Here is a 23,898-nt window from a genome sequence, read left to right as displayed (position 1 = left end):
ACCGCAATATTGAGGTGAAGTACGCGTGAGTTATTATGCTCCTGCAAAATCGCTGGAAAAATTGCGTGTTTGCCGTCATACTTGGATGAAAATCGTGGTAATTTCTTATGGGTTTATAAAACTGCGGGATAAATCGCGTATTTTTTTAATGTTTACGGAAATTTACATGAAAATGTTGTATAAATCAACACTCCGTGTTGAACACTAGTCAAAGCGGACACCGAGCGCGCAACGCAACTATTCGAACTCCGGAGTAGGTATGTGGTATCACGCGGAAATGAAGGAGTCCCTAGCCCTTCGTCCGTCTCACTGTACACGCATTTATGAATAGGGGTGTTCTGCTCGCATCCTTTAAATGTGGAAATTAAGCGCGCAACTATTCCAACTCCGCAGTCGCTATGCGATATCAGACGAAAATGAAAGCAAATCTTGGCTTTTCCCCTGTCTCAAACTTCCAATTTTTACGAATGCCGCGATGTTCATGGAAAAGTCAAACAAAGAATTATTAACTTACAACTGCTTTCGACAACGCTAGAAAATCCTCCAGGTTAGCCAACATTATTCGACGAGTTTTGTAATTTTCTCGCTGCAGCGTCGAATTTTTACTTCTCGTCTGTTTTTCACGCATTGCCAAAACAAGCTGGAGGAAGGGACATTAGCGGTATCGCACAATTTAAGGAAGCGGTAAACACTGGAAAGTAATGGATGTTTTCATTTTCTTCCAAAACACTAAGTACCTGTTCCCGTCAACTTGGAATAATGTTCGTGCCACGAACTAATCGTATTCTTGTTGCCAGATTGCACGAGCTTTGCAGGAATATAATGCTCGTAACCCTAGAGTCGAGACGTACCCTCTCCATTGCAGGACGGGAAACTGCAGGTGTAATGATTTCAATTTAAATCAAGATGTTTGAATTCTTACATCTCGGAACCATCGCCAGAATAAGCCCACCAAATCTTTTACATGTACATAGGCTGTCCAAAAAGTACCGAGACTGGTTCCATAACTCAAAAACCAAGATAGCTAGAGGCTTGATCTTGGTTTCATTTGAAAGATCAACTCAATATCTATCGATTGAGACCAAAATCAAAACTTTCGGTCAAATATTTCAAAAGTTACAACACTGTTTGTAAAAAAAATATCTGGACCCCCTACCGTTTTTTATGACTATTTTCTCTTGCCGGAAACACTCTCTAAATTAATGATCAGTGCACGGTTCTTTTGCAACTAATCATGGCAAAACCTAATTGATTTGGAAACACTAGCTGTCAAGTCGTCGTCGTCCGACTACGGGTATAAGGGTTCAAAGTCAACGGGAAAAGAATAAACCGTCGGTCAGCCACCCCCAAAAAACCAGGGAAATTTTCGGCATTTGTTGACAGTTCACAGTGCGCGCGTGGTCTACGCTGCAGATGGTGAGTGATTTTGTTTCTGTGTTCGAAATGTTTGATACCTCTGCTTTATCTCTTTCCATGATGGTATCAACAATTTTGAACACAGAAACAAAATCACTCACCATCTGCAGCGTAGACCACGCTCGCACTGTGAACTGTCAACAAATGCCGAAAATTTCCCTAGTTTTTTGGGGTGGCTGACCGACGGTTTATTCTTTTCCCGTTGACTTTGAACCCTTATACCCGTAGTCGGACGACGGCAACTTGACAGCTAGTTTTTCCAAATCAATTAGGTTTTGCCATAATTAGTTGCAAAAGAACCGTGCACTGATCATTAAAGAGAGTTTTTCCGGCAAGAGAAAATAGTCATAAAAAACGGTAGGGGGTCTAGATATTTTTTTTACAAACAGTGTTGTAACTTTTGAAATATTTTACCGAAAGTTTTGATTTTGATCTCAATCGATTGATATTGAGTTGATCTTTCAAATGAAATCAAGATCAAGCCTCTAGCTATCTTGGTTTTTGAGTTATGGAACCAGTCTCGGTACTTTTTGGACAGCCTATGTATGTTAATGTTATTGATCTTCCCAACACTCAGGCTCAATTTTTCCAGAAAAACTGTCCGCCATACTGCCGTGCTAAGGAAAAACGCCGTATGAACCTTCAGGCGTTGCCAAATATCCTTTGGTAAATCACGAATTCTCGGGAAAATTTCTAAGTATTTTTCTTGCAATTCATCAGATAATTTTGTTCGCAATTTCACCTGAAGTTCCTGGAAATTTCAAGGAAAAATATTCCTAACTCGATGATTCCTAACTAACTTGAACATCCTTGAACAAAGATGAACATTTTATCAAAGGAAATTTGGCAACTCTCGCATGTTCATACGGCGTTTTTCCTTAGCACGGCAGCGTGTACCTCCTTGCTCTCAGGTACTACTATAAGTATGAATCGACTATTTTTCGCGGAATTGTTAAAACGCCTTCAAATAGAAGGCTAGGCCAAAAACTACCATCGAGACGATTATACTTGATAATTAATGATTGTCCCCTCCGCTACTAGAAATTCCACAATGATTAGCCCGCAAGCTGCCTTTTTGAAAGTCGATTTTCACAATGCATCAAACGCAGTGGCGAAGCGTGAATGATCAATCATCGATGTTTCCCTATTTGAAACCATGGTAAAGGATCTACTATTCTGGTTTACCTCGCGAACACCCTGTTTATCGATCCTTTCCCATAGGTTTAAAAGGCAGAGCAATCGATATATCTCAAAACACGCCACTGTTCTAACTTCTGAAAATCGTCGCTGCAACTTGATGTAAAAGTACCTTGCCGCTTGATTCGATTTCGTCAAAGTGTAAGCAAATAAATTTCGTTATCACGTTAGAGCAGTACCTCTGGATACGGCGGGTCAATTACTGACTCGCTATCAAACGCTAGATCGATAGAAAGCATTGCTGAGATAGGGACGTAGTCGATATATCGTTGAATAGATTCAACAATAGACTCGCTGCCTTTTTAATCACGTTGCCCGTGAGTCTGCGTAATGTCAAAAGATCGTATTCGATACATCAAACAGATGAGATTCTATCGATATCGATTAATTCAACGTGTAAACATAGCCTCAAAAGTCAATTTAGAAATATAAGGGACTGGATCCTCTGCGATACCTAAATTTTTTATTCTTTCGAGTACCAAATGCCAATGAAAAATGTAATTGTTGAATAGCTTTTCCAACTAAATCCGACAATTTTTGTTTGAGGATTGTTTTGAACCAAACGATTACATCGAACCACTATCGAATACGGTCTACACGCATTGCGACTCCAATTCGTGAATAAAAGATTCGCAGAACTCTCGGTACTCCGCGACTGACGTAATGACCCGTTGTTAGGTCAAGTTCTTTATGACCTCTCAACGCCCCCCCCCCTAAGTTGCGAAAAGCGGGGCTCGTCAAGTCCGAAATGTTTGGACCCAGGCCGTAACTCTTACGGGAGTTTTGTAACTTGTGAATTTTTCAGCGCCACACAGAATAGATGGGTTTTCAACAATGTTTGAATACCCGGACTTTCGATTGAATCAAATAATGATTAATTATGATCAAAATGAAAAAAATATTGTGAAAATTCCAACTTGGAAACATTAACATTATTGTCGTTAGCATTTTCTGAAATTCCGTCTTTCTGAATGAACGTGGCAACATGGCAAGGGTCTGAAAATGCAATGTTTGAGATTCAGCGCCGGTCAAAACAGTTTCGGAAAGGTGACGACGAAGTCATCAAACCTCAAAGATCGCGTCCAAGTAATGGCACCACGCCACTTGCTTGCCGCCAGTGGTGAGGCGTCAATGGTCGATTTTCGATATCTCCCCATTTTAAGCAATGGTCAAGAATCGATTCGTGTGAACAAGGTGTTTGTTGCGAACGTTCCGTTTATCAATCCATCTCCCTCAAGTTTAGATGGCATCCGAGATCGAACGGAGAAACGAAACAAAATTCAACTTTTGTGTAGTATTTAAAGCGATAGTTTCTCTCCATGATCGGCAACCCTGCTGAAGTTGGGAAATGGCGCTTAAGCAATTTGACGTCTGTGGAGTGGATCATCCTGGTCCAAATGTTGATCCGAGAGGAGGGGAGTAATGTCGGGTGGTTGTGCTCGGATACTGGCACTGAAAAAAAGTGAAAAAATGGGGGAACCTTGAATCTCAGCCGCCGGCCACGCCGTAGTCATGCCCCTGTTGTCATAATATTCGGAGATTTCCCAATCCATAAGGGTCATGTTGATAAAGCCGTGAATCAATCGACAATTCGTTGAATCGATCGACAAATCCCGGTATCATCGACAATCGGATCATCGACAATTCGGTGAATCGATCGACAAACTCGTGGAATCGATCGACAAAGCCTGCGATTCGATCGACAATTCGATGAATCGATCGACAAACCCGTGAATCGATCGACAAACCCGTGAATCAATCGACAATTCGGCGAATCGATCGACAAACTCGTGAATCAATCGACAAATCGTGAATCGATCGACAAATCCGTAATTCGGTGAATGGATCGACAAATCCACGCGGATGGATCGACAAACCGTGAATGGATGGACAAACCCGTGAATGTATTGGATTTTGTCGCTGGAATCACGTGAATAGATTCACATTTTCATTTTTCGATGGATTCACGTGAATCGAATAGCGCATATTTCGGCGTTGTGGCTTGTGGATGCAGCGAAGACGGACGCTGCCGTGCTAAGGAAGAACGCCGCATGAACATTCGGGAGTTGCCAAATTTCCCTCGATAAAACATGTATTTTTGACGCAATTTAAGCATATTTTTCCTCTAAATTTTCAGATGTCTTCGATTAAATTGCATACAAAATTGTCTGAAAATTTTGGAGAATAATATTCAGAATTTTCCCGGTAAATTCGGTTTTTATCGTAGGAAACTCGGCAACGTCTGAAGGTCCATACGGCGTTCTTCCTTAGGACGGCAGACTGTCGTGCCGCGGCCGCGGATGGCGGTGCCCCTGGCGCACATTGGATCGCACATTAGGACAGGTCGGACAAAATTCGGAAACTTTAAACGCTTATAACATCCGTTCGTACAAAACTTTGAGGTTCCAAATGTGGTTTCATTGGTTTTCTCGTAAAATTTTCTTCAAGAAGCACCCCTTAAAGTTTAAAATGTGACGAAATAAACATAAAAATTTGCAGTTTTTGTCAAAAATTTTAAGTGCAACGTCTCTAATTGACTGGAACCACTGTGCGGCGGTGCCTATTTTAAGTCGACAACTCCCAAGTTCGGTTGAACGCTCCATGACGCGCCTCCGGAGTCGGGATCCCTCATCCTCTTGTCTATTTTTATGTGTTTTTATTTTCTTCCGCCGGTTGCAACCTCGCCGAATCGCGCCAGTCTCGCCGCGGGCCCTTTCCAAACCGCGCGCTTTCCTCCAAAAGCGGTTCTCGTGATTCACACCTTCCACCGGTCTTCGCCCCTCTCCCACGTGCGTTTTCATCCCTCTTTTCCTCGCGAATCGGATGTGAATTTCGCTCTCGGATTCGGGAAGTTGCGCCTCTGCCGGAAAAGCTTCAAGACTCCGTGACCCAGGAGGAAGAAGGTTTCTTTGCTTTCATAAATAGGGTCGCCACGCTCATCGGAAACAAGGCAATATCAGGGAAAATGACGAAAATCTTTCGGGAAAGGTCGTCGAGGCACCTTTATTTGCTCTCTAGACCGTATTCGGCGTTCCTAATAACTGGAGCACCTATATAGGGAGAGTACACGGACAGTCGGTAATTTTGAGGTTAGGTCGTGGAGTTTTTAGGGCCCGAAAGGACAGCCAATCCATGGATTCGAATTACCCACAGTGATTTATTATTACAATCATTTACTTTACTTAGTTTTTGTATAAATTTACTCATTTTCGCGGAAAAACGCTTACTTATAAAAATTCTCGGCCATTTTGCATTGATATTAGAATCTGAAGACTGGCAGTGACATTTTTCGTTTTCTACGGTTTCCTGCTCTTCTGGGCCCTAAAAGCTCCATATTTCGACATTTCCGTCTTTTTCCTATCGAAATCGAGATCCAAGAGACTTCACTGAAAAAAAATTCTCGACGTTTTTACCAAGGTCCGTTGGTACCTTTACCATCTCACTTTTTTTACCAATTATTGGTATTTTATCAAGACAGACTAGTAAGCTTACCTAAAAACCGGTATTTTTACTGTTTTTTTTTTCAGGTAAGAATATCACTTTCATTGGTAATCAATTCCGGTAACTTTGCCATTTTATCTCGGTAATTCTACCACAGTCGATAAAAAATATTGGCGTTTTTACCAAGGTCCAGTAAAATTACCTAGAAAGTTCAATAATTTTTCCGAGATTTCTCGGTTTATTATGAAATTACCAATTTCATAAATGGTAATTTTACCTAGAAAAAACCGGATCAAGTAGAACCCTGAATTCTTGGTAATTTTACCCTTTTCTCAGTAAATACACCGAGATTTTTTTTCAGTGTTTTTTTCAGAACGTCCTGCGTTTTCTTTTCTCTAGTCAGGTCTCCGCTTTGTATTATTTATCGGGTGTGTTGTTATGGACTGCTGTATTACCCTTCGCACTTCAATTTGTGATTTTCCGAAAACTGATTAATTCTTCAAAAGTTCGAGTAAACCGCTAACGGAAATTAATTAAATTCGATTGAAAAAATAGGAAACAGTAATTATCCTGATGTACACACATTCACCTTCTTAAAAATTAACTGATCTTACGGTTTACTTTGATTGAATAACGCTTCCACTCGGAAACACAGTTATCATAGACGTAAAACATGGAGAACCTTGTTCTTTCCTTTTGAAGAACGAGCTATGAATACCCATCGGCTAGATCACGCGGGAAGCGAAGATATCCCTCCAAATACTTATGATACATATAAGGCCCACACAGGCACGGATTTGTTGTCAATAAGCCTCGTTAATCCTCATTTTAATGGCTTCAGACGGACTGAGCGCTCATTTATTATCGATTAACTCCGGAATCTGCTGAATCAGAGAACCCGCCGCCGGCTCCCGAAATAATTATGAATAGCAGCCTGTACGAAAGACCTACCAGCAAAAAGCTCTGGTACAACACGGATTGAAAGTGACTGGAGCCCTCAAAAAGTTGGTTAATCAGACGTTAGACTTTGAGACGAAAAAATGAAGAAAAATCGGTTTTGCTTCAAATTGTGACTAACCTAATTATTGAAGGAACTGATCGACTTAGTTAAAACAGGAAAATTTTCGTTTGTGTGATAGAATCTTGTCTTTTATCCGCCTTTTATCCTGTGTCATCTATGTCTGCTCGACAAACACAAAATCTCAACAATTCGGCTGCAGCGCAACCAACCCATTTCACTTTTAGCACAATGAAATTTCATATGCAAGGAAATTTCATTTTGCACCTCCGGCCAGTCTACTGCATAGACGTGACGGAGAAATTTCAGAATCTTAGATCCTAGTTACCGGCAGTGGCGTGGCGTGCTTTGCGATCTATCGATTGCCCTGCCATTCAAACCTGTGGAAAAGGATCGATAAACAGGGTGTCTGAAGCGAACACCTTAATAATCGATTTTTACCACAACTTCAAATGGGGAATTATCGATAGTCGATCATCGGCGCGGGGCCCGAGGCCCGGGCAGGAAGCGTGAAACCCCCGCGAAAAAGTCGTTTACGCGGCCCCGTGGGCCGTGGGCCCCGTGACCGTGGCTCCGAAGCGGCTCCTGGCACCGAGCCGCGGTACCCCCCCCCCCCCCCTCCCCTCCGCGGCACTTGATTCGTAATTTATAATTCGACGCGGATCTAAACAGGTGCCCGGTGTCGGCGACTTGCGGGGGTCCCGCGGCCGTACTCGGCAACCAAGCTCCATGAACTTTCCCGAACTTGCGGTAAACACCCCCGCAAGAGAGGCGGGGGCTCCGGATTTTCATTTTCTTAAATAGATCGTCCAGAGACAAGAGACCCTCCACTGGCCTCTTGGCGACAGGTGGAAGCTTTTACTTTGCGGGATTCAACAATTCCTCATGGACAATTATTAGGGAGCAGCAGTCATCGCCCTAATGGACCACTAGACAAGGTTCGAATTTAAGCATTCTGATACATGTTTCTTAACCAAAATTTCACGCAAAACACGATTCGCGCAACGAAAATGACTTAAACCAACTCCTAACGAAGATATTAACGTTTTTATTTCACATTGGTCACGAGCAATTTGAGCTGCCCGCTGACAAGAAACTCAAAGGTCCACGTGAGTCAAATCGCGCACTACAACGGTTTCAACAAGCTCCTCAATCGAGTAATGTTCATTTCCCACCGTGTGTTGTTCAAACTGTAAGCAATTTGCTATAGCTGAGCCAAAGTGTCAAGATTGAGGTTGCCAGATTTGTATATCGTAAAGACTGTCATGATACCGTTTAGCGCGGGGTGTGAATCACGTAGAGCATTGAGTTTTCATGAGCGGGTGGTTTGAATTCACGCATCAAGAATCATTAAAATCTTCCTAAGGAGTTCATTTCGGTAAATTTCGTTGAGTTGCATCGTGTTTCACGTGAAATTTTGGTTAAGAAACATGTATCAGAATGCTGAAATTCGTACCTTATCTAGTGGTCCATTTCGGCCGTTGACCAACCTACTTGGTACTGTGAGCTTCGGGTGACGTCATGAGCTAAACAAGTTTCTCAAACTTCGGCCATTTTTGGCTTGTTTGCAGAACGAAACTGCCGACACGTTGTTGAACATCAACCATGTATGTAGGTTAGTCAACAGTAGAATGCTGAAGTCCTGAAAGCAAACGCTTCCACAATGGCCAGGATAGTGGATCTGGGATCGCCAGGCAGGACAACAAGGGTGCAGGAAGTACCCGATCGTCCGATCGCAGATCGATCGAGGAGCAATGGAGATGTTGCATGTGTGAGGGATTTGCGATTTGACTATTGATTCTTCTGTAAAAGTCCGCGAGAAACACGATGGTGCCACTGATTTTCTCTGAAATCAACTCTTAAGATCAAAAAAAGCTTTCAAGTCGAGGCCAAAATGGAGGGGATATCCCACCCTACCCTGAGAGTCCACCTCTATACATCAAGACAAACTCTCCATGCAAAGATAGGGAGCAAATACATTAGCAGGGTTGCCTTGTTTTCAGTTTTGGAGTCCGCAATTAAAGTGGCAGCCCTGTCAATGCATTGCACCTTTTCTTTGCTTGCGGAGTTTGTTTTGATGTAGATGTGCTTTCTCAGGATAGCGTGGGATATCCCCTCTATTTTGGCCTCAACTTGAGAGCTTTTTTGAGCTTGGGAGTTGATTTCAGAGAAAACCAGTGGCACCGTCGTGTTTCTCGCGAATTTTTACATCAGAATCAAAAGTCAAATCGCAAATTCCTCACATATGCAACATCTCCGTTGGACCAATGTCATGCAGTTGCTCTGGATGCGGTGTTCGCGATTCTTGGGACGAGCCACTGGTGAAAATTGGTGGAAGAGCCGGGCGGTGGACGCTATGCAACCTAAATATTTTCCCAGCTCGGGTTTACCGTTGCGTATTGTCTCGGCCACAGCTCCTGTCATCTCTCACGTACTCCCTTCCATTCCGCGAGATCCTCGTCTCCAGCGGGGATTGTCATTCATCCGCGCCGTTCTGCCCTCCTAAGCAACAACCGCGTAGCTCAAACAAAAGAGCCTAAGCACGTACGCGGTTTCGCCTCGGCCCGCGGGACATCCAGACATGCCCGTTAGACCGCCGACTCAGGACGGGGATGCTGGCGTCCCGACGCGCGAAGCCGTTGCCATCGACAGCTCGGACCCGTTGTTGTCGGATAGTCTTACTAAATCCCTGCTTTCCTCTATTTAAACCCTCTTAAAATATGCACCTTGTAAATATGGTAACCTCTGCGACGTCGCAAACCGAGTTATGTGATTGCCGATTTACACCGTCGAAATGCTTCCGTACGGTAGGTGTCATTAACTGCAAAGTACCGAAAAATCTCAGGATTTTAGGAGTGCATATGTGTGCACAAAAAAATGTGTTTTTTTAACAACTTTCCTAAATACTTTTAGAATGATAAATGAATTAGGAAGTTTTTCTTTTCGGACATTCCAGAAGTTGATGGCAGAAGATGAGAAAAAGCCAAATACGGGAAATTTGTTTGCTTTTGCAACTATACCTTTGCATTGCGTTCAGTGACCCGCGATACCTCATTCCCTGCGCCCCTCGATAAAACCAAGGAACAATGGAGATGATGCATGTGTGAGGAATTTTCGATTTGACTACTGATTCTTACGTAAAAGTTCGCGAGAAACACGATGGTGCACTGGTTTTCTCTGAAATCAACTCCCAAGCTCCAAAAAAGCTCACAAGTTGAGGCCAAAAAGGAGGGTATATCCCATGCTATCCTCAGCGTCCACCTCTACATCCAAACAAACTCTCTATGCAAAGATAGGGAGCAAATACATTGACAGGACTGCCACTTTATTTGGGGACACTAAAACTGAAAATACGGCATCACTGCTAATGTATTTGCTCCCTATCTTTGCATGGAGAGTTTGTCTTGATGTCGACGTGGACTCTCAGGGTAGGGTGGGATATCCCTCCATTTTGGCCTCAACCCTGAGAGCTTTTTTTGAGCTTGGGAGTTGATTTCAGAGAAAACCAGTGGCACAATCGTGTTTCTCGCGAACTTTTACGTAAAAATCAACAGTCAAATCGCAAATTCCTCACATATGCAACATCTCCATTGAACGTTTCCCGTTTCCTAGGACACGTCGCTGAAGTTTTACCAGTCCCTGGCCCTCGGCATCGGCATGACGGAAGAATGTCTGGCCGTGGCGGCGACATAGCGCACCGCTACGATCGGGCTCCGAGCGGCCAAGTCTCATTCCAGCTCTTTTTCTGCTTGACCTGCGATCACCGCGACGACGAGACAGTTTCTGATTGACAAGCAATCTCGGAACGCACTGCTTTTACCGTGGCAGCCGCAGCCTCCATCGGCCTCGCCGTCCATTCACAGCTGGACGCTCCATCTGCTCCTTCTTGTTAATCGATCCATGCTCCCATCAATTCCTCGTCAGTCCATCGTTGTCAAGCCAATTCGCATGACACGGAATCAGGGCCAAGTGCCATTGGCTTAAACCGCCGGACTCCTGCTTCATAAGAGCGTGTGCTATTGGTCCAAGTACCAGTACCACCTTTTTTTTCTTCAACATTTTTTGCCGTTCTTGGGAAAACGCAACCCCCCCCCCCCCCCGCGCAAATTTCTTGTCCACGCTAGTATTCAGGGTGACCACCGGTCCCCAAAAGTCTCCAATGTCCCCGATTTTGGAAGGGTGTCCCCGATATCCGCGGAAGTCCCCAATTTTCCGGTCAAGGTCCCCAAAAAAAAAAATGACAAAAAAAAAAAAAAAAAAAAAAAATTGTCCTGCACACCGGCATTTTCAAATTTTCCTGCCAGTCGCGGAGGCGCGGTATAACCAGCCCTCTAAAGAAGAGATCTGTTCAGGGAACGACTATGGATTCCAGACCTTCGACCGTGGAGTACCTTCATAGGGAGAGTATGGACAACTCGATACATGTAGCTCTTGGGGCCCCAAAGGGCGACAACGTGAAAAACGAAAATCACTAGAAAAGTGCCGCTGCCAACCTACACTGGAAATTGATTTCTTTAAAAATAAAAAAAAAAAAAAAAAAAAAAAAACCTACACTGGAAAAACAAAAAAAAACATTGGATCTAGAGTCCAGACTCTTCAAAACATTGACAAGAAAAAACACTCTTGATTCAATCAGATTTAAGCTTAAATCAAGAACCAAGCCTCTTAATTTGAGCGGATTTCCTTCTGATTTAAGCTTAAATCTGATTGAATCAAGAGTCCGTTTTCTTGTCAATGTTTTCAAGAGTCTGGACTCTAGATCCGATGTGTTTTTTTTCCAGTGTATGCATTCGAAGGATTAATCAATAGGACCAACAGCGCATTCCAAACAATCGTTTTAAAAGATCAAGGCATTGAAACTGAGAAAATTAATGGGAAATCAATGTTTTATACGTGCTTTTATAATTTTTGATCAGTGTAAATAGTTGAAATGAGGAAATTAGTATATCATTGGACACTTCGAGTTCGTAAGGTTGGCTGCCCTTTTGGGCCCCAAGAGCAGCATGACCTGATCAAACCGAACCTACTTTATCGAGTTGTCCATACTCTCCCTATAAAGGTATTCTACTCGACCGTAGAGGAACTTTCTTAAAGTTGTTTTTAGCGAACGGGCGGCAACGGCGCAGGGTGCGATTTCTTGAAAAGTTGACGGTCCTCATGGCAAGTTGTTGATGACCTGCCACTTGCTCTCCATTAGGCCGAGTGTTCGCGTCGCATCGTCTGCAGGTAGAAATTGGTCTGGCCGGACTCCGGAGCCGAAACGCTCGCCGATGACCGATTATCGATATCACCCCATTATAAGCTATGGCTGAGAATCGATTATTAAGGCGTTCGTCGCCAACTCCCTGTTTTCCATCCTTTCATACAGGTTTAAATGGCAGATTATTCGATCTATCGCTAAGCACTCCACGCCGCTGCGAAACGCCCGTTGCCGCTCTCACCCGGAGAATCCCGCTTTTCACTCGGGCATCGAACCCCAGTCCGGCGATTGGGCGCCGTCTGCCGTGCTAAGGAAGAACGCCGTATGAACATTTGAGAGTTGCCAAATTTCCCGAGATAAAATGTTCATTTTTGAGTAAAGTTAGGTATGAAGATTTTTCCTTGAAAATTTCAGGAACTTTAGGTGAAATTGCGAGCAAAATTACCTGAAAAATTGGAAAGAAAATATTTATAAGTTTTCCAGGGAATTCGTCCTTTATTGAAGGAAATTTGGCAACGCCTGTAGGTTCATACGGCGTTTTTCCTTAACACGGCAGCGTTGACCTTGGACTTGCATGCGACGAACTTCATGCCAGTGCGAGGACCGATCAACGGTCCCGGTGCCGAGTCGTTCCTTGCGAGGAATCGATTAATCCGCCATTTAAACCTATGGAAAAGAATCGACTACCAGGATGGCCCTCAACGATCGATTTTCTACCATGGATTCGAATGAGGAAAATGTTGATGAGCGCTTTGCTATCGAACGGATCTTCTCCGCGACCGCGACCAATTATATATCGAGGAAAGCGACGCGCGATGGACAGCACGCACTCTAATTTCGGTCCGGGATTTGAGGAGATTGAATCGGGTGGCACAATGGGGTACCGGACAAGGGCCCAGCTAACCAACTCCGTTAGATGCTCTCCAATCAAATTTTTCGCGGAAAATGATTCACACGAAGTTCGGGGATCGATTCTGAAAGAAGATACACGGAGGTTTGTGGTAACATGAGTTAGGCCTTGTCCACACGAGCGCAGTTCGCGGAACTTATTCCTCGAACTTGCTCAGTTCCCGGAACTTATTCCTTGAAACGAGGCATGCTGTCCACACGGGTTCGTCCGAACTGGAACCGGAACTTCAATAAAACTATACAATTATTGCAAAATAATAGATTATTATGACCGCCAAAGTAACAAAAATAAATGTCAAGATCATATGTAAAGGACGTGAAAAACAAAAACAAGCAAATTCACATCAAAAGAAAAATATTTAGAAGCTCGGAGCACGGGGAAAATTCCAGGTTTTGGAGGAATAAGTTTCAGCTCAGCAAAAAACTTGTTCCGGGAACAAGTTCCTCGAACTGAGTTCCGCGAACCGCGTTCGTGTGGACAAGGCCTCGGATGCACGGAACAACACATTGTACCTAGAACGCGATGGACTGGGTCTCGTGAACACCCTAAAAATAAGTAACGGTTCCAAATAAATGAAGGCCCTGGTAAAAATTGGCGATAAGAGCTGCGTTTCAAAATACCATAGGAATTCTTATAGCCGCCTAAAGAAGGCTACAGAAAATCATATAGCTGGCTGTAGATTGCGGAGAAAATCATACGGCCGGGCTATACGAAGCGATAAAAATTTATGCAGCCGGGCTATAGTTCCTATAGCCGGGCTTTACACTTTTTCGTCTGGCTGTTGCTTTTTCGCCATCGATTATAAAAGGCTATAAGAAATTGTGTAGAAATTCGTGTGCTTTGGAAATCATTAAGTTTGATACGGAACCACCTTAATATTTACAAAACACACATTATATTTTCTTTAATACATATTTTTTTTCATCAATTAAATTGAGAATAATCCATACAGGATGTGCAAACATTTCAAAATCATGAGTTGAAAAACGCTGACTCCGCCAGATTAAATATTAGAGCGTACACAAAGCGGAGCGGCGGACGCACTGGCGCCTACAAACCTAACAGGGATACTTCACGCATTGCGCAACGCGTGAAGTATCCCTGTTAGGTTTGTAGGCGCCAATGCGTGTTTCGCGCTGGCTGCCCGCCTGCCACGGCGCTTGAAGCAACTATTTCACACCAGAGGTATTGCACAGTACCATACGAAACTGAAGGCGCTCTAATATATTAGGAATGGCAGGCATCCATCAGAAGTACGGAGCTTTCCTCGCAAAATAAATCAAGATACATAGGGTGTTCAAAAAGTTTTGCACACTTCCGGGTTTTGAGCGAACAAAAGCAGCTATCGATTTGCGGTTTATGTGTGCTTAAAGTAGACGTAATTACCAATAAAACAAGACCAAAAACAACTTCCGAGCTTAAAAAATGACAGAGATACAGGGTTTTGAAAATGACATGTAGCGTGACCGCCTCCAGGATTTTTAGCAACAAATATGTTTGTCAAGAAAAAAAAGGTTAGAATTGAGTGTTTTTATTGAAAAATCTTACAAAATCTTACAGAAATTGACGAATTCTAAGCTTCTTCATCGGATGACACGGCTGACTCAACATTCGGCTGTTTTTCGAAGTATTTTCCACCACTTTGAACACAAAGCTTTAGCGGTTCTGCCCACTTCACAAGGATCGTCTTTTCGAAGTCTCCTTGACGGAGGGTTTAGAAGGATTTTTGAACCGCGGTTTTGATCTCGGCTATGGAAGCAAATCCGTGTGCCTCTCAAAAATGACTTTTTACTCAGGACAAGAGCCATTCCATAGCCGAGATCAAAACCGCGGTTCAAAAATCCTTCTAAACCCTCCGTCAAGGAGACTTCGAAAAGACGATCCTTGTGAAGTGGGCAGAACCGCTAAAGCTTTGTGTTCAAAGTGGTGGAAAATACTTCGAAAAACAGCCGAATGTTGAGTCAGCCGTGTCATCCGATGAAGAAGCTTAGAATTCGTCAATTTCCGTAAGATTTTGTAAGATTTTTCAATAAAAACACTCAATTCTCATTTAACTTTTCTTTCTTGACAAACATATATGTATTTGTTGCTAAAAATCCTGGAGGCGGTCACGCTACATGTCATTTCCAAAACCCTGTATCTCTGTCATTTTTTAAGCTCGAGAGTTGTTTTTGGTCTTGTTTTATTGGTAATTACGTCTACTTTAAGCACACACAAACTGCAAATCGATAGCTGCTTTTGTTCGCTCAAAACTTGGAAGTGTGCAAAACAAGCCGAAGGTATTTGATCCAATCAGAAACAGATAAGTCTGCGCAGCCACTCCCTATACCTACGGACGCACTAAAACCTGGCCCATTGACGTCTTCAAAGATTAAAGTCCTTGGATTACGATTAAGCGCTCACTCTTTGAAATGGGGTCATGATCATGCCCGAAGAACTTGCTAAGCTGGAGGCGCGAATGCGAAGAATTCACGGTAAACAATTGCGTGTAAAGAGACACAGAAACTTTGAACTTTTGACCAGGCAACGCAACGGTCGATGCCGATGCAGTGAAAGTGCGAGTCAGCGCGACGCTCCCGTCGAAGCAATTGAAGACTCCATTCATCGAGTTAACCCGCTTGGCGAATATCTACCATGCATACGGATAAAAAAAAAAAACCTCTTGAACACTCCAACGTTGCCGAAATTCCTTCAATAAAATATGAATATTTCTCCTTAAAATTTTCAGGCATACTGTTACGTTCTTTAGAAACGTTGAAGGTATTTTCAAGTTTTCTAGAGTACTCGTATTGCATCGGCAAAAACTTAGCAACGACCAGTGGCGGGGCGTGCTTTGCGATGTATCGATTGAACTGCCTTTTAAACCTGTGGAAAAGGATCGATAGACAGGGTGTTCGCAATGAACAATTTAATAATCGATTCTTTACCATAGCTTCAAATGGGGAAATATCGATAATCGATCATTTACACCTCGCCACTGGCAACGTCAGAATGTTCGTGCACGGCGTTTTTTTCGATACTTTTCAATAGGTTTAAATGGCCGAACAATCGATAAATCGCAAAGCACGCCACGCCACTGCTTGACTTTTGAGTCATTTGCTATGGTAAACATTTTTTTTTGTTTGTTTGTTTGTTATAGCTGAAGTTTCCGTAATGCAGGTTCATTCATCGATCAACTATCGAATAATTCTCTGAAGTGCTGAAGATTCAGCTGAAAATGTCCGTGTAGTCGACTCGTTTAAAACTGCAGCGCGTATAATCAATTGTTTTTTCCCGGTGCAGTGAGAGGCACATTAACTGCGGTGGACCAACTAGGTGACAGGTTAGGAAACGTGAGAATCAATTAACACGTGTTTCGTCGGAGTTGTTGATTTGGGCGGGTGTGGGGGCGGCAACTCTTGGCCGTCGCGTCTACGTCGACGTCGCGTCGCGTCGGCACGGCCGGGCGGCGTCGCGACGCGTTGGCTGCGGATGCCGCGATTTGTAATCCGCAAGCCGATGCATCACCATTAGCGGCTGTCACTCAGCTACAAAGTCCACTGTCTGTCAGCACCGGACCAATAAAAACCCTGAGCCAACTCTTTCTCCATACGTCCATCTTAAACCTCGCACTGGAAAAAAAAAAAAAAAAAAAAACACATTGGATCTAGAGTCCAGACTCTTAAAAACATCGACAAGAAAAAATGCTCTTGATTCAATCAGATTTAAGCTTAAATCAAGAACCAAGCCTCTTAATTTGAGCAGATTTCCTTTTGATTTAAGCTTAAATCTGATTGAATCAAGAGTCATTTTTCTTGTCTATGTTTCCAAGAGTCTGGACTCTAGATCCAATGTGGTTTTTTTTTCCAGTGCGTAGTTCTGATAGGGAGAGAAGGGGTTTTTAGATCAGCAATAGATTTTAAATGCTGTAAGAATTTTAGAATGTTTTTCTTGATAATGTCGCACAAATATTTTTTGAGACGATTCTACCAGTATTTCCTTGATGGCACCAGTATTATAATAGGAAAATGTCAAAAAGAAAGAAAGAAAATAAATTTTACAACTCTTTCAACGGAATTTTATTTCTCACCGTGATGACGAAGAAGTTTGTGTACGGGCAGGGATTCCTACGGGGAATTGATTCCCACGGATCCCGTAAGGACCTTGGGCAAAATCTCTATAGAAATATTTGATTGGGACCTATGGGATTTTTCTCATGGGTTCACGTGGGATGTTTTACAGGGCAAATAGTTTAGTTTGGAATTATTTAGTGAGATTTTATGGATATTGATTGGTTCAACATGCAAACATAGCCTCGAAAGTCAGTTGAGTAGTCTGAGGAGACGGATTTTTTGTGATAGATTTTCGATATGTGTACTTATAAGTTTTAAGTACAAAATGGCCCTGAAAAGTGAAATTGTTAGGAATTTTCTCATTTTCACATTTTGATACTTATGAGTACAAAATGGCCTTGAAGAGTGAAATTGCTAGGAATTTTCTCATTTTCAGATTTTGATACTTATGAGCACAAAATGACCTGAAGAGTGAAATTGTTAGGAATTGTCTCATCTTGAGATTTTCCAACTCAAGTCGTAAAATTTTTGTTGGAGCTTATATTCTATTGCTTTGAAGCAAATGTTTGATCGAACAACCATCGAATCGGATCTATGAGCGCAGATAATAATCAAAACTTTACTGCCGATGCTACCGTGCTAAGGAAAAACGCCGTGGGACATTGCCGAATCTCCTTATAAAAAATGTATTTTCGAGAAGATTTGTCAACATTTTTCTTCCGATTTTTTTTACACGGAGAAAAAAAACCTCGTGCGTGGGGCCCGAAGTTTAGGTCATCTGGATCTCTGAAGTTTTCGGATCGAGCATCTGAACACTTTATTAGGTCTAGCTGTCGAGGTTCGGATCACACATCTGAAACTTCAGTTCTTACATCACCGAAGTTTTTCGGATGTGAGAACCGAAGTTGTTCGGATGTGAAAACTGAAGTACTTCAGATGTAAGAACTGAAGTTTCAGATGTGTGATCCAAAGCTCAGCAGCTGGACCTAAAGTGTTCAGATGCTCAATCCGAAAACTTCAGAGATCCATATGACCTAAACTTCGGGTCCCACGCACGAAGTTCTTTTCTCCGTGTACCCAGTTTTGTTCGTATTATGATGTAAAATGTCTGAAAATTTCAAGGAGAAATATTCATAACTTTCTTCAAAAATATTCATTTTCTGGGAGAAAATCTGGCAACATGCGCATGCTCATACGGCGTTTGTCCTCAGCACGGGAGTATAGCTTTTCCTCGAGGGAGGATGGAAGCGGTGAAGAAATAGCGGAGCGCTACTTGTGGATTCGGCTCGCGGGCGTCGGAGCGCGCGCTCGAGCCGGCTCGTCAATCAAACGAGCATTTGTCCCGACTGCCGCGACCAAGACCACGACGATGACCGTATTGCAGTGGCGACGGACGGAATTGGAATCGAACGCATCCGCAATGCACCGCAGCGCACCGGGACCGGGACGATGCTCCACTGCGACCACACAAGCGCATGCGCAGGCCCGTTTCGTCCTCGGTGATTCATTAACGTGATTTAATTGGGTTTGGAGCTCCGCTGTTGCCGCTTCCACGGGCCATCAGCGAGTGTACCTACACACGGGAGAGTATTGCCATCCCTCTTCCGCCCTCTGATTGGTGCATCAGTTTTAGGTTTCATGGGGCCCCGAAGTTGACTCCTATATGAACCAAACAACACATCTGCATCATCAACCTATACCAGGGGTGTGTCGTACCGGTCCCCAAAAGTCCCCAATGTCCCCGATTTTGGAAGGGTGTCCCCGATAGCCCCCGAGGCCCCCAATTTTCTCGTTCAGGTCCCCGAAAAATGACAAAATTCGTCCTAAACACCGGTTTTTTTCAAATTTTCGGCGGCGCGGTATAACCAGGAATAAAAAAACTGAAGCGTTCCTTGGTTTTTCAAATGTTTTCATCGGTTCAACATGACTTGTAAAATTAATTGTATAAAATACGCATTTTAACGCTCTGACTAGCCCCCTTTCTCTTACTATCTCGAGAAAAAGGTACCCGAATTTCTTGATAAAATACCCCTGAAAGCCCCCAATTTTGGATTTTCATAACTGGTAGACACCCTGTATACTCGCATGAGATGAATTTTAGGTTAATCTTCCTCTCCTCGTGCGGCTTGAACGTTCCTTATGGACCTAATATCCGCAACCCAACCTCAATTCATTGTTTACATTGGGCCAATTTTTCGGGTTCCATGAAGCCTGAAACTCGCCGACCAATCAAAAAGCGTCACACTCTTTCTGTAGTAAAAGGATTGAGATTGTAATACTGTCCCGTATATAGGTACCGTCAAGGCCAATGCTAAATTGGAAAAGGACATATAATCTCGAGGGAAATAACGTAATTCGATGTGTCGCCATTTTTCATCACCCTTAACGAGTGCGGCAAAGCGATCGATACAAGAAGTCCATTTATTGTGGGTAGAACCATCGAATTCATCGAATTTAAAATAATATAGTCATTAAATCAGCACTTTCACTTTTGACGAGCGGACACGCTGTTTTTTTACAACGCCCGAACACACTGAAAAAAAAAAATCTCGGTGTATTTTTGTAAGAAAAGGGTAAAATTACCAAGAATTCAGTGTTCTATTTGATCCCAGTTTTTTCTTGGTAAAATTTACCATTTTTGGAATTGATAATTTTACCGAGAAATCTCGGTAAAATTATTGAACTTTCTCGGTAATTTTACTGGACCCCGGTAAGAATGCCAATATTTTTTATCGACCGTGGTAGAATTACCGAGATAAAATGGCAAAGTTACTGGGAATTGATTACTAATAAAAGTGGTAATCTTACCTGAGAAAAACAGTAAAAATACCGGTTTTTAGGTAAGCTTACCAGTCTATCTTGGTAAAATCACCAATAATTGGTAAAAAAAGTGAGATAGTAAAGGTACCAACGGACCTTGGTAAAAACGCCGAGAATTTTTTTTCAGTGCGAACAGAAAATATGAAAAGTGGCGAAATCCGACAATACGGCGATTATGTGAAACGAGTGACGAGTGACAAATGGAGTCATGACAACTTGAGCGCCCGCGCCATGCGCCGCACATCCCGACAAGGAATCTTTCTAAAAGAGGAAAATAAATAAATCCAAGGGTCATCGCAAGAAATGCGCTGGATCATCTCGAGAAATTCGCAACCAGCCTCGCCCCTTAGCCAGCGCATCGCTCACGACGATAAAACGTTAAGGTGATTCGTCAAGCTCAAGTGACGTGGTCGAACTGGCATGCGATATATCGCATGGCTTAGGTCAAAAGTTTGGGCAGATTTTGAATTTTTAGCAAGAAAAAAGGACGATAGCTCCTGCGCATGAGCTTAAAGAATCATTCTAAACCCAAAAATCGGCAAAATTCAGAGAAATGAAAGCAGAATAGTGTTTGGAAAAAAACCTCGCATTCGATACAGAAACCGATAGCTGAATCGAATGCGAGGTTTTTTTTCCAAACACTATTCTGCTTTCATTTCTCTGAATTTTGCCGATTTTTGGGTTTAGAATGATTCCTAGAATCAGAGAAACGTCAGGGAATTTCATCTTCCAAATTCTGTGGAAATCAGTGGCGTGGCGTGCTTTGCTATATATCAATAGATCTGTTATTCAAACCTATGGAAAATAATCGATAAACAGGGTCTTCGCAGGGTGAACACCTAAATAATCGATTCTTTGCCACAGCTTCAATTAGAGAAATATCGATAATCGAGCATTCACGCCACGCCACTGGTGGCAATCCTGGTAATTGTTCTTTCCGTGAAATTTGCCACGGAACGAGCCATCAAGTCGCAAATCCCCGCACCTCACTGGAAAAATACCACTTTGGATCTAGATCCCAGACTCTTAAAAACATCGACAAGAAAAAATACTCTCGATTCAATCGGATTTTTGCTTAAATCAAGGATCAAGTCTCTTAATTTGAGCGGATTTCCTTTTGATTTAAGCAAAAATCTGATTGAATCAAGAATATTTTTTCTTGTCAATGTTTTCAAGAATCTGGACTCTAAATCCAATGTGTTTTTTTTTTTCCAGTGCTTGCAACGGGCTCGTTGAACATTGGCGTGAAAAAAAGATGGAAACTGGACAGATGCGAGTTCCACTCGGCGTCCCTCGATCGGAATCGGCAATAAAAGCGAGTGGAGAGTAATGGAGAGCGAGGGCAAGAACTGCGAATGCGCCGCAGCATCCAAAAGAGGATCACGACACCTGAAACACATGTCTGCCTTGTGGTACATCCCGCTCAACAATCAACAGGAGCTCCGACAAGCTATTATCGTTATTAAGACGTACGACCACCGTCTGCTTCCGAGGATCCCCATTCGCCGCGAATGGGATCTCTTGACAAGCTCCGAATGGAGTTCTTGCATGTGTCAGGGGTTAGCGATTCATGCACATTTTTTCGCGTGAATGAAGAGAGGAAAATTATTCGGGTTTTATGTAATGTTTTATCATTTGAAATGACAATAATTCCAAAATTTGCAAAACCTCCAAAATCATAAGTTGAAAACCGCTGATGCCGCAAGTTTGAATAATCGCACCAAACACAGTGCGGCCGGCGCGGAAAGCATAGTAGCGCCGTACAAGACCGCAGGATACTTCATGCATTGCGCGTACAGCACGGTGCGCGGTGCGGCGCATCGTATAGCGCCTTACAAGACTGCAGGATACTTCATGCATTGCGCCTTGAACTGTTATGCGGGCCACCAAAGATTACCATGAGCTCTCAATGCTCTGCTTCATGCTGTCAATGAAGTGTCGCTCAGATTCGGGAGAAAAGTTTAAAAAAGGCCCGAACACACCTCTCCTACCTTTGGCTGTATTATCACGTAGTGTTTGAAGCACCATTACGAATTAGACAAACGGAAACAAACACAATATGGAAAAAGAGCGAGGGAAAGGATGCGAGTTAACGACGGCGCAGAGATACAACTATTCGTACTTGATGGACGTTGGACGTCCATGCTGCATCTGAAAAATTGAAGGCGCGATGACGCGAAGCGTGAGCTCTCAATGCTCTGTATCACGTTCAATTTTGCAATTTTATTCTGTACGATCAATAAACTTTGAACCTGAAAATAGCGTAAACTTGTGATGATTTGCCAAAATTTTCTGAACCCCTCTCCACATAGAGAATGCCCTACTAGGAAATATCACATTACGCCCCTTTAACGGCGTTTTCGCTTCACTACTTTCCACATGAAAACATCGGACTCTCGCAGAAGCGAGAACACAAGCTTGTATAGGTTTTTAATACCTTTAAACCTTGTAACAGTTCAATTTTCAACCACACAGCAATCACAACCACATAAAAGTCGCGGATCATAATTGTTTTCAATTGCGGATGTTTTCAAGATGGATAGTAGCGAACGTCGGTCGGTACAGAAGCCTAAATTCGTCGTCTGCGCTTGCGAACCGAAAGTAAACAAATGCCAACTTATCTTACGACACCTCTACTCGGTTCATAGGTTCTGGGAACCAAGCCATATCCTCCAGTTCATGCAACCGAACTTTTAAAGTGAACCAAACTGCAGAGAAAGCTAAGGTGCATAAACCGAGAGCACGGTTCCTAGTACCAAAAGAATTATCACATTATCTGAATAGTACGACCGGAACGTTTTTTCTCAATACAATTGCAAACATGAATTTATGGTCCTCACTATGTCACCATCTCGAGTATGTTCAACGTAGTAAATACACTGAAAAAATAGATTGGTAGAATTTACCATTCCTTCACGCTGTGTGAAATACAGCGTGGAGGAATGGTAAATTCTACCAATCTCCAAGTGGATTCTGCCAGAGGATCTGTACCAGTATATAGTGGCGTTTACCTTTACCTCCGAATTGACTCTAAATTAACGCTGTGTGAAATACAGCGTGAAGGAATGGTAAATTCTATCAATATTTTTTTTCAGTGTACTCTCAAGTCGCTGTTGTATTAACGGCAGGTTGAGAAAATTGTAGCACGTTTAATTGAGGTGTCTATTCCAGCTCATTTACGTCCGTCGTGAAGTGTCGCAAATTCATAAAAAAATTTAACAAAGCTGCTCTAAACGAATCTCGGTACTCATCGCGCAGGAGTGACACAGATTCGACGCCTGTCAGCTCCTCTCTTGTACGGCAAGTCGAAAGTCAGGAATTTGTCTACGGTTCCGTTGGTGCTGAATGTGGCGACGAATTTGTAGCGTGAACGACTTCAAGATATGTCCGAATTTAATTTATGTGACTTGTTGTCGCTCTATTCTCGCTTTTAAAAGTAACGTGTTCCGGATATTTTAAAACTTCAACACTCGCACCTAACGAGTTTTATGTATTTATTTTTTTATATATGTATTGCGAGGCCGGTTGTAGTTTGTTCTGCTCCGGAACAGTCGAAAATTTGACAATTCGTTAGTTGACCGGTTCTACTTTCGGTCCTTAATTCATTTGTGTTCAGTTTTCTCTGGAGCGTTGACGTAGGTGCACGACTTTTTCGGTTGATAACACCGGTAGAAGAGAGTCAAACTCTGATTATTTTTTTGCGTTGAGTTATCAGTTTACTTCGACGTGTTTTTAGCATCATACTTAAACTGTGATGATATAAATGAATTTACAGTGTATTTTATGTAATTTTCGTGTGAAATTTTGAAAAACCTCAATCAAATGAAAGTTTTCCCAACTTTCT

At 42.8% G+C, this 23,898-nt stretch overlaps 2 protein-coding genes across 10 annotated transcripts in view; both read left to right on the top strand.

Annotated features, from left to right (window-relative positions):
- pyd (zonula occludens-like protein polychaetoid) overlaps positions 1–23,898 on the top strand; it is a 321,021-nt gene that overhangs the window by 10,457 nt on the left and 286,666 nt on the right. The window lies entirely within an intron of this gene.
- LOC140223932 (uncharacterized) overlaps positions 21,384–23,898 on the top strand; it is an 84,759-nt gene continuing 82,244 nt past the window's right edge. The window contains exon 1 of the mRNA XM_072296458.1: positions 21,384–21,512. Within this exon, the coding sequence (XP_072152559.1) occupies positions 21,384–21,512 (129 nt within the window). The remainder of the gene's footprint in view (positions 21,513–23,898) is intronic.

The sequence above is a fragment of the Bemisia tabaci genome, chromosome 2 (genome assembly GCF_918797505.1).
Source record: "Bemisia tabaci chromosome 2, PGI_BMITA_v3".
NCBI classification, from domain to species: Eukaryota; Metazoa; Arthropoda; class Insecta; order Hemiptera; family Aleyrodidae; genus Bemisia; species Bemisia tabaci.
This window is presented reverse-complemented; position numbering and strand designations above follow the sequence as displayed.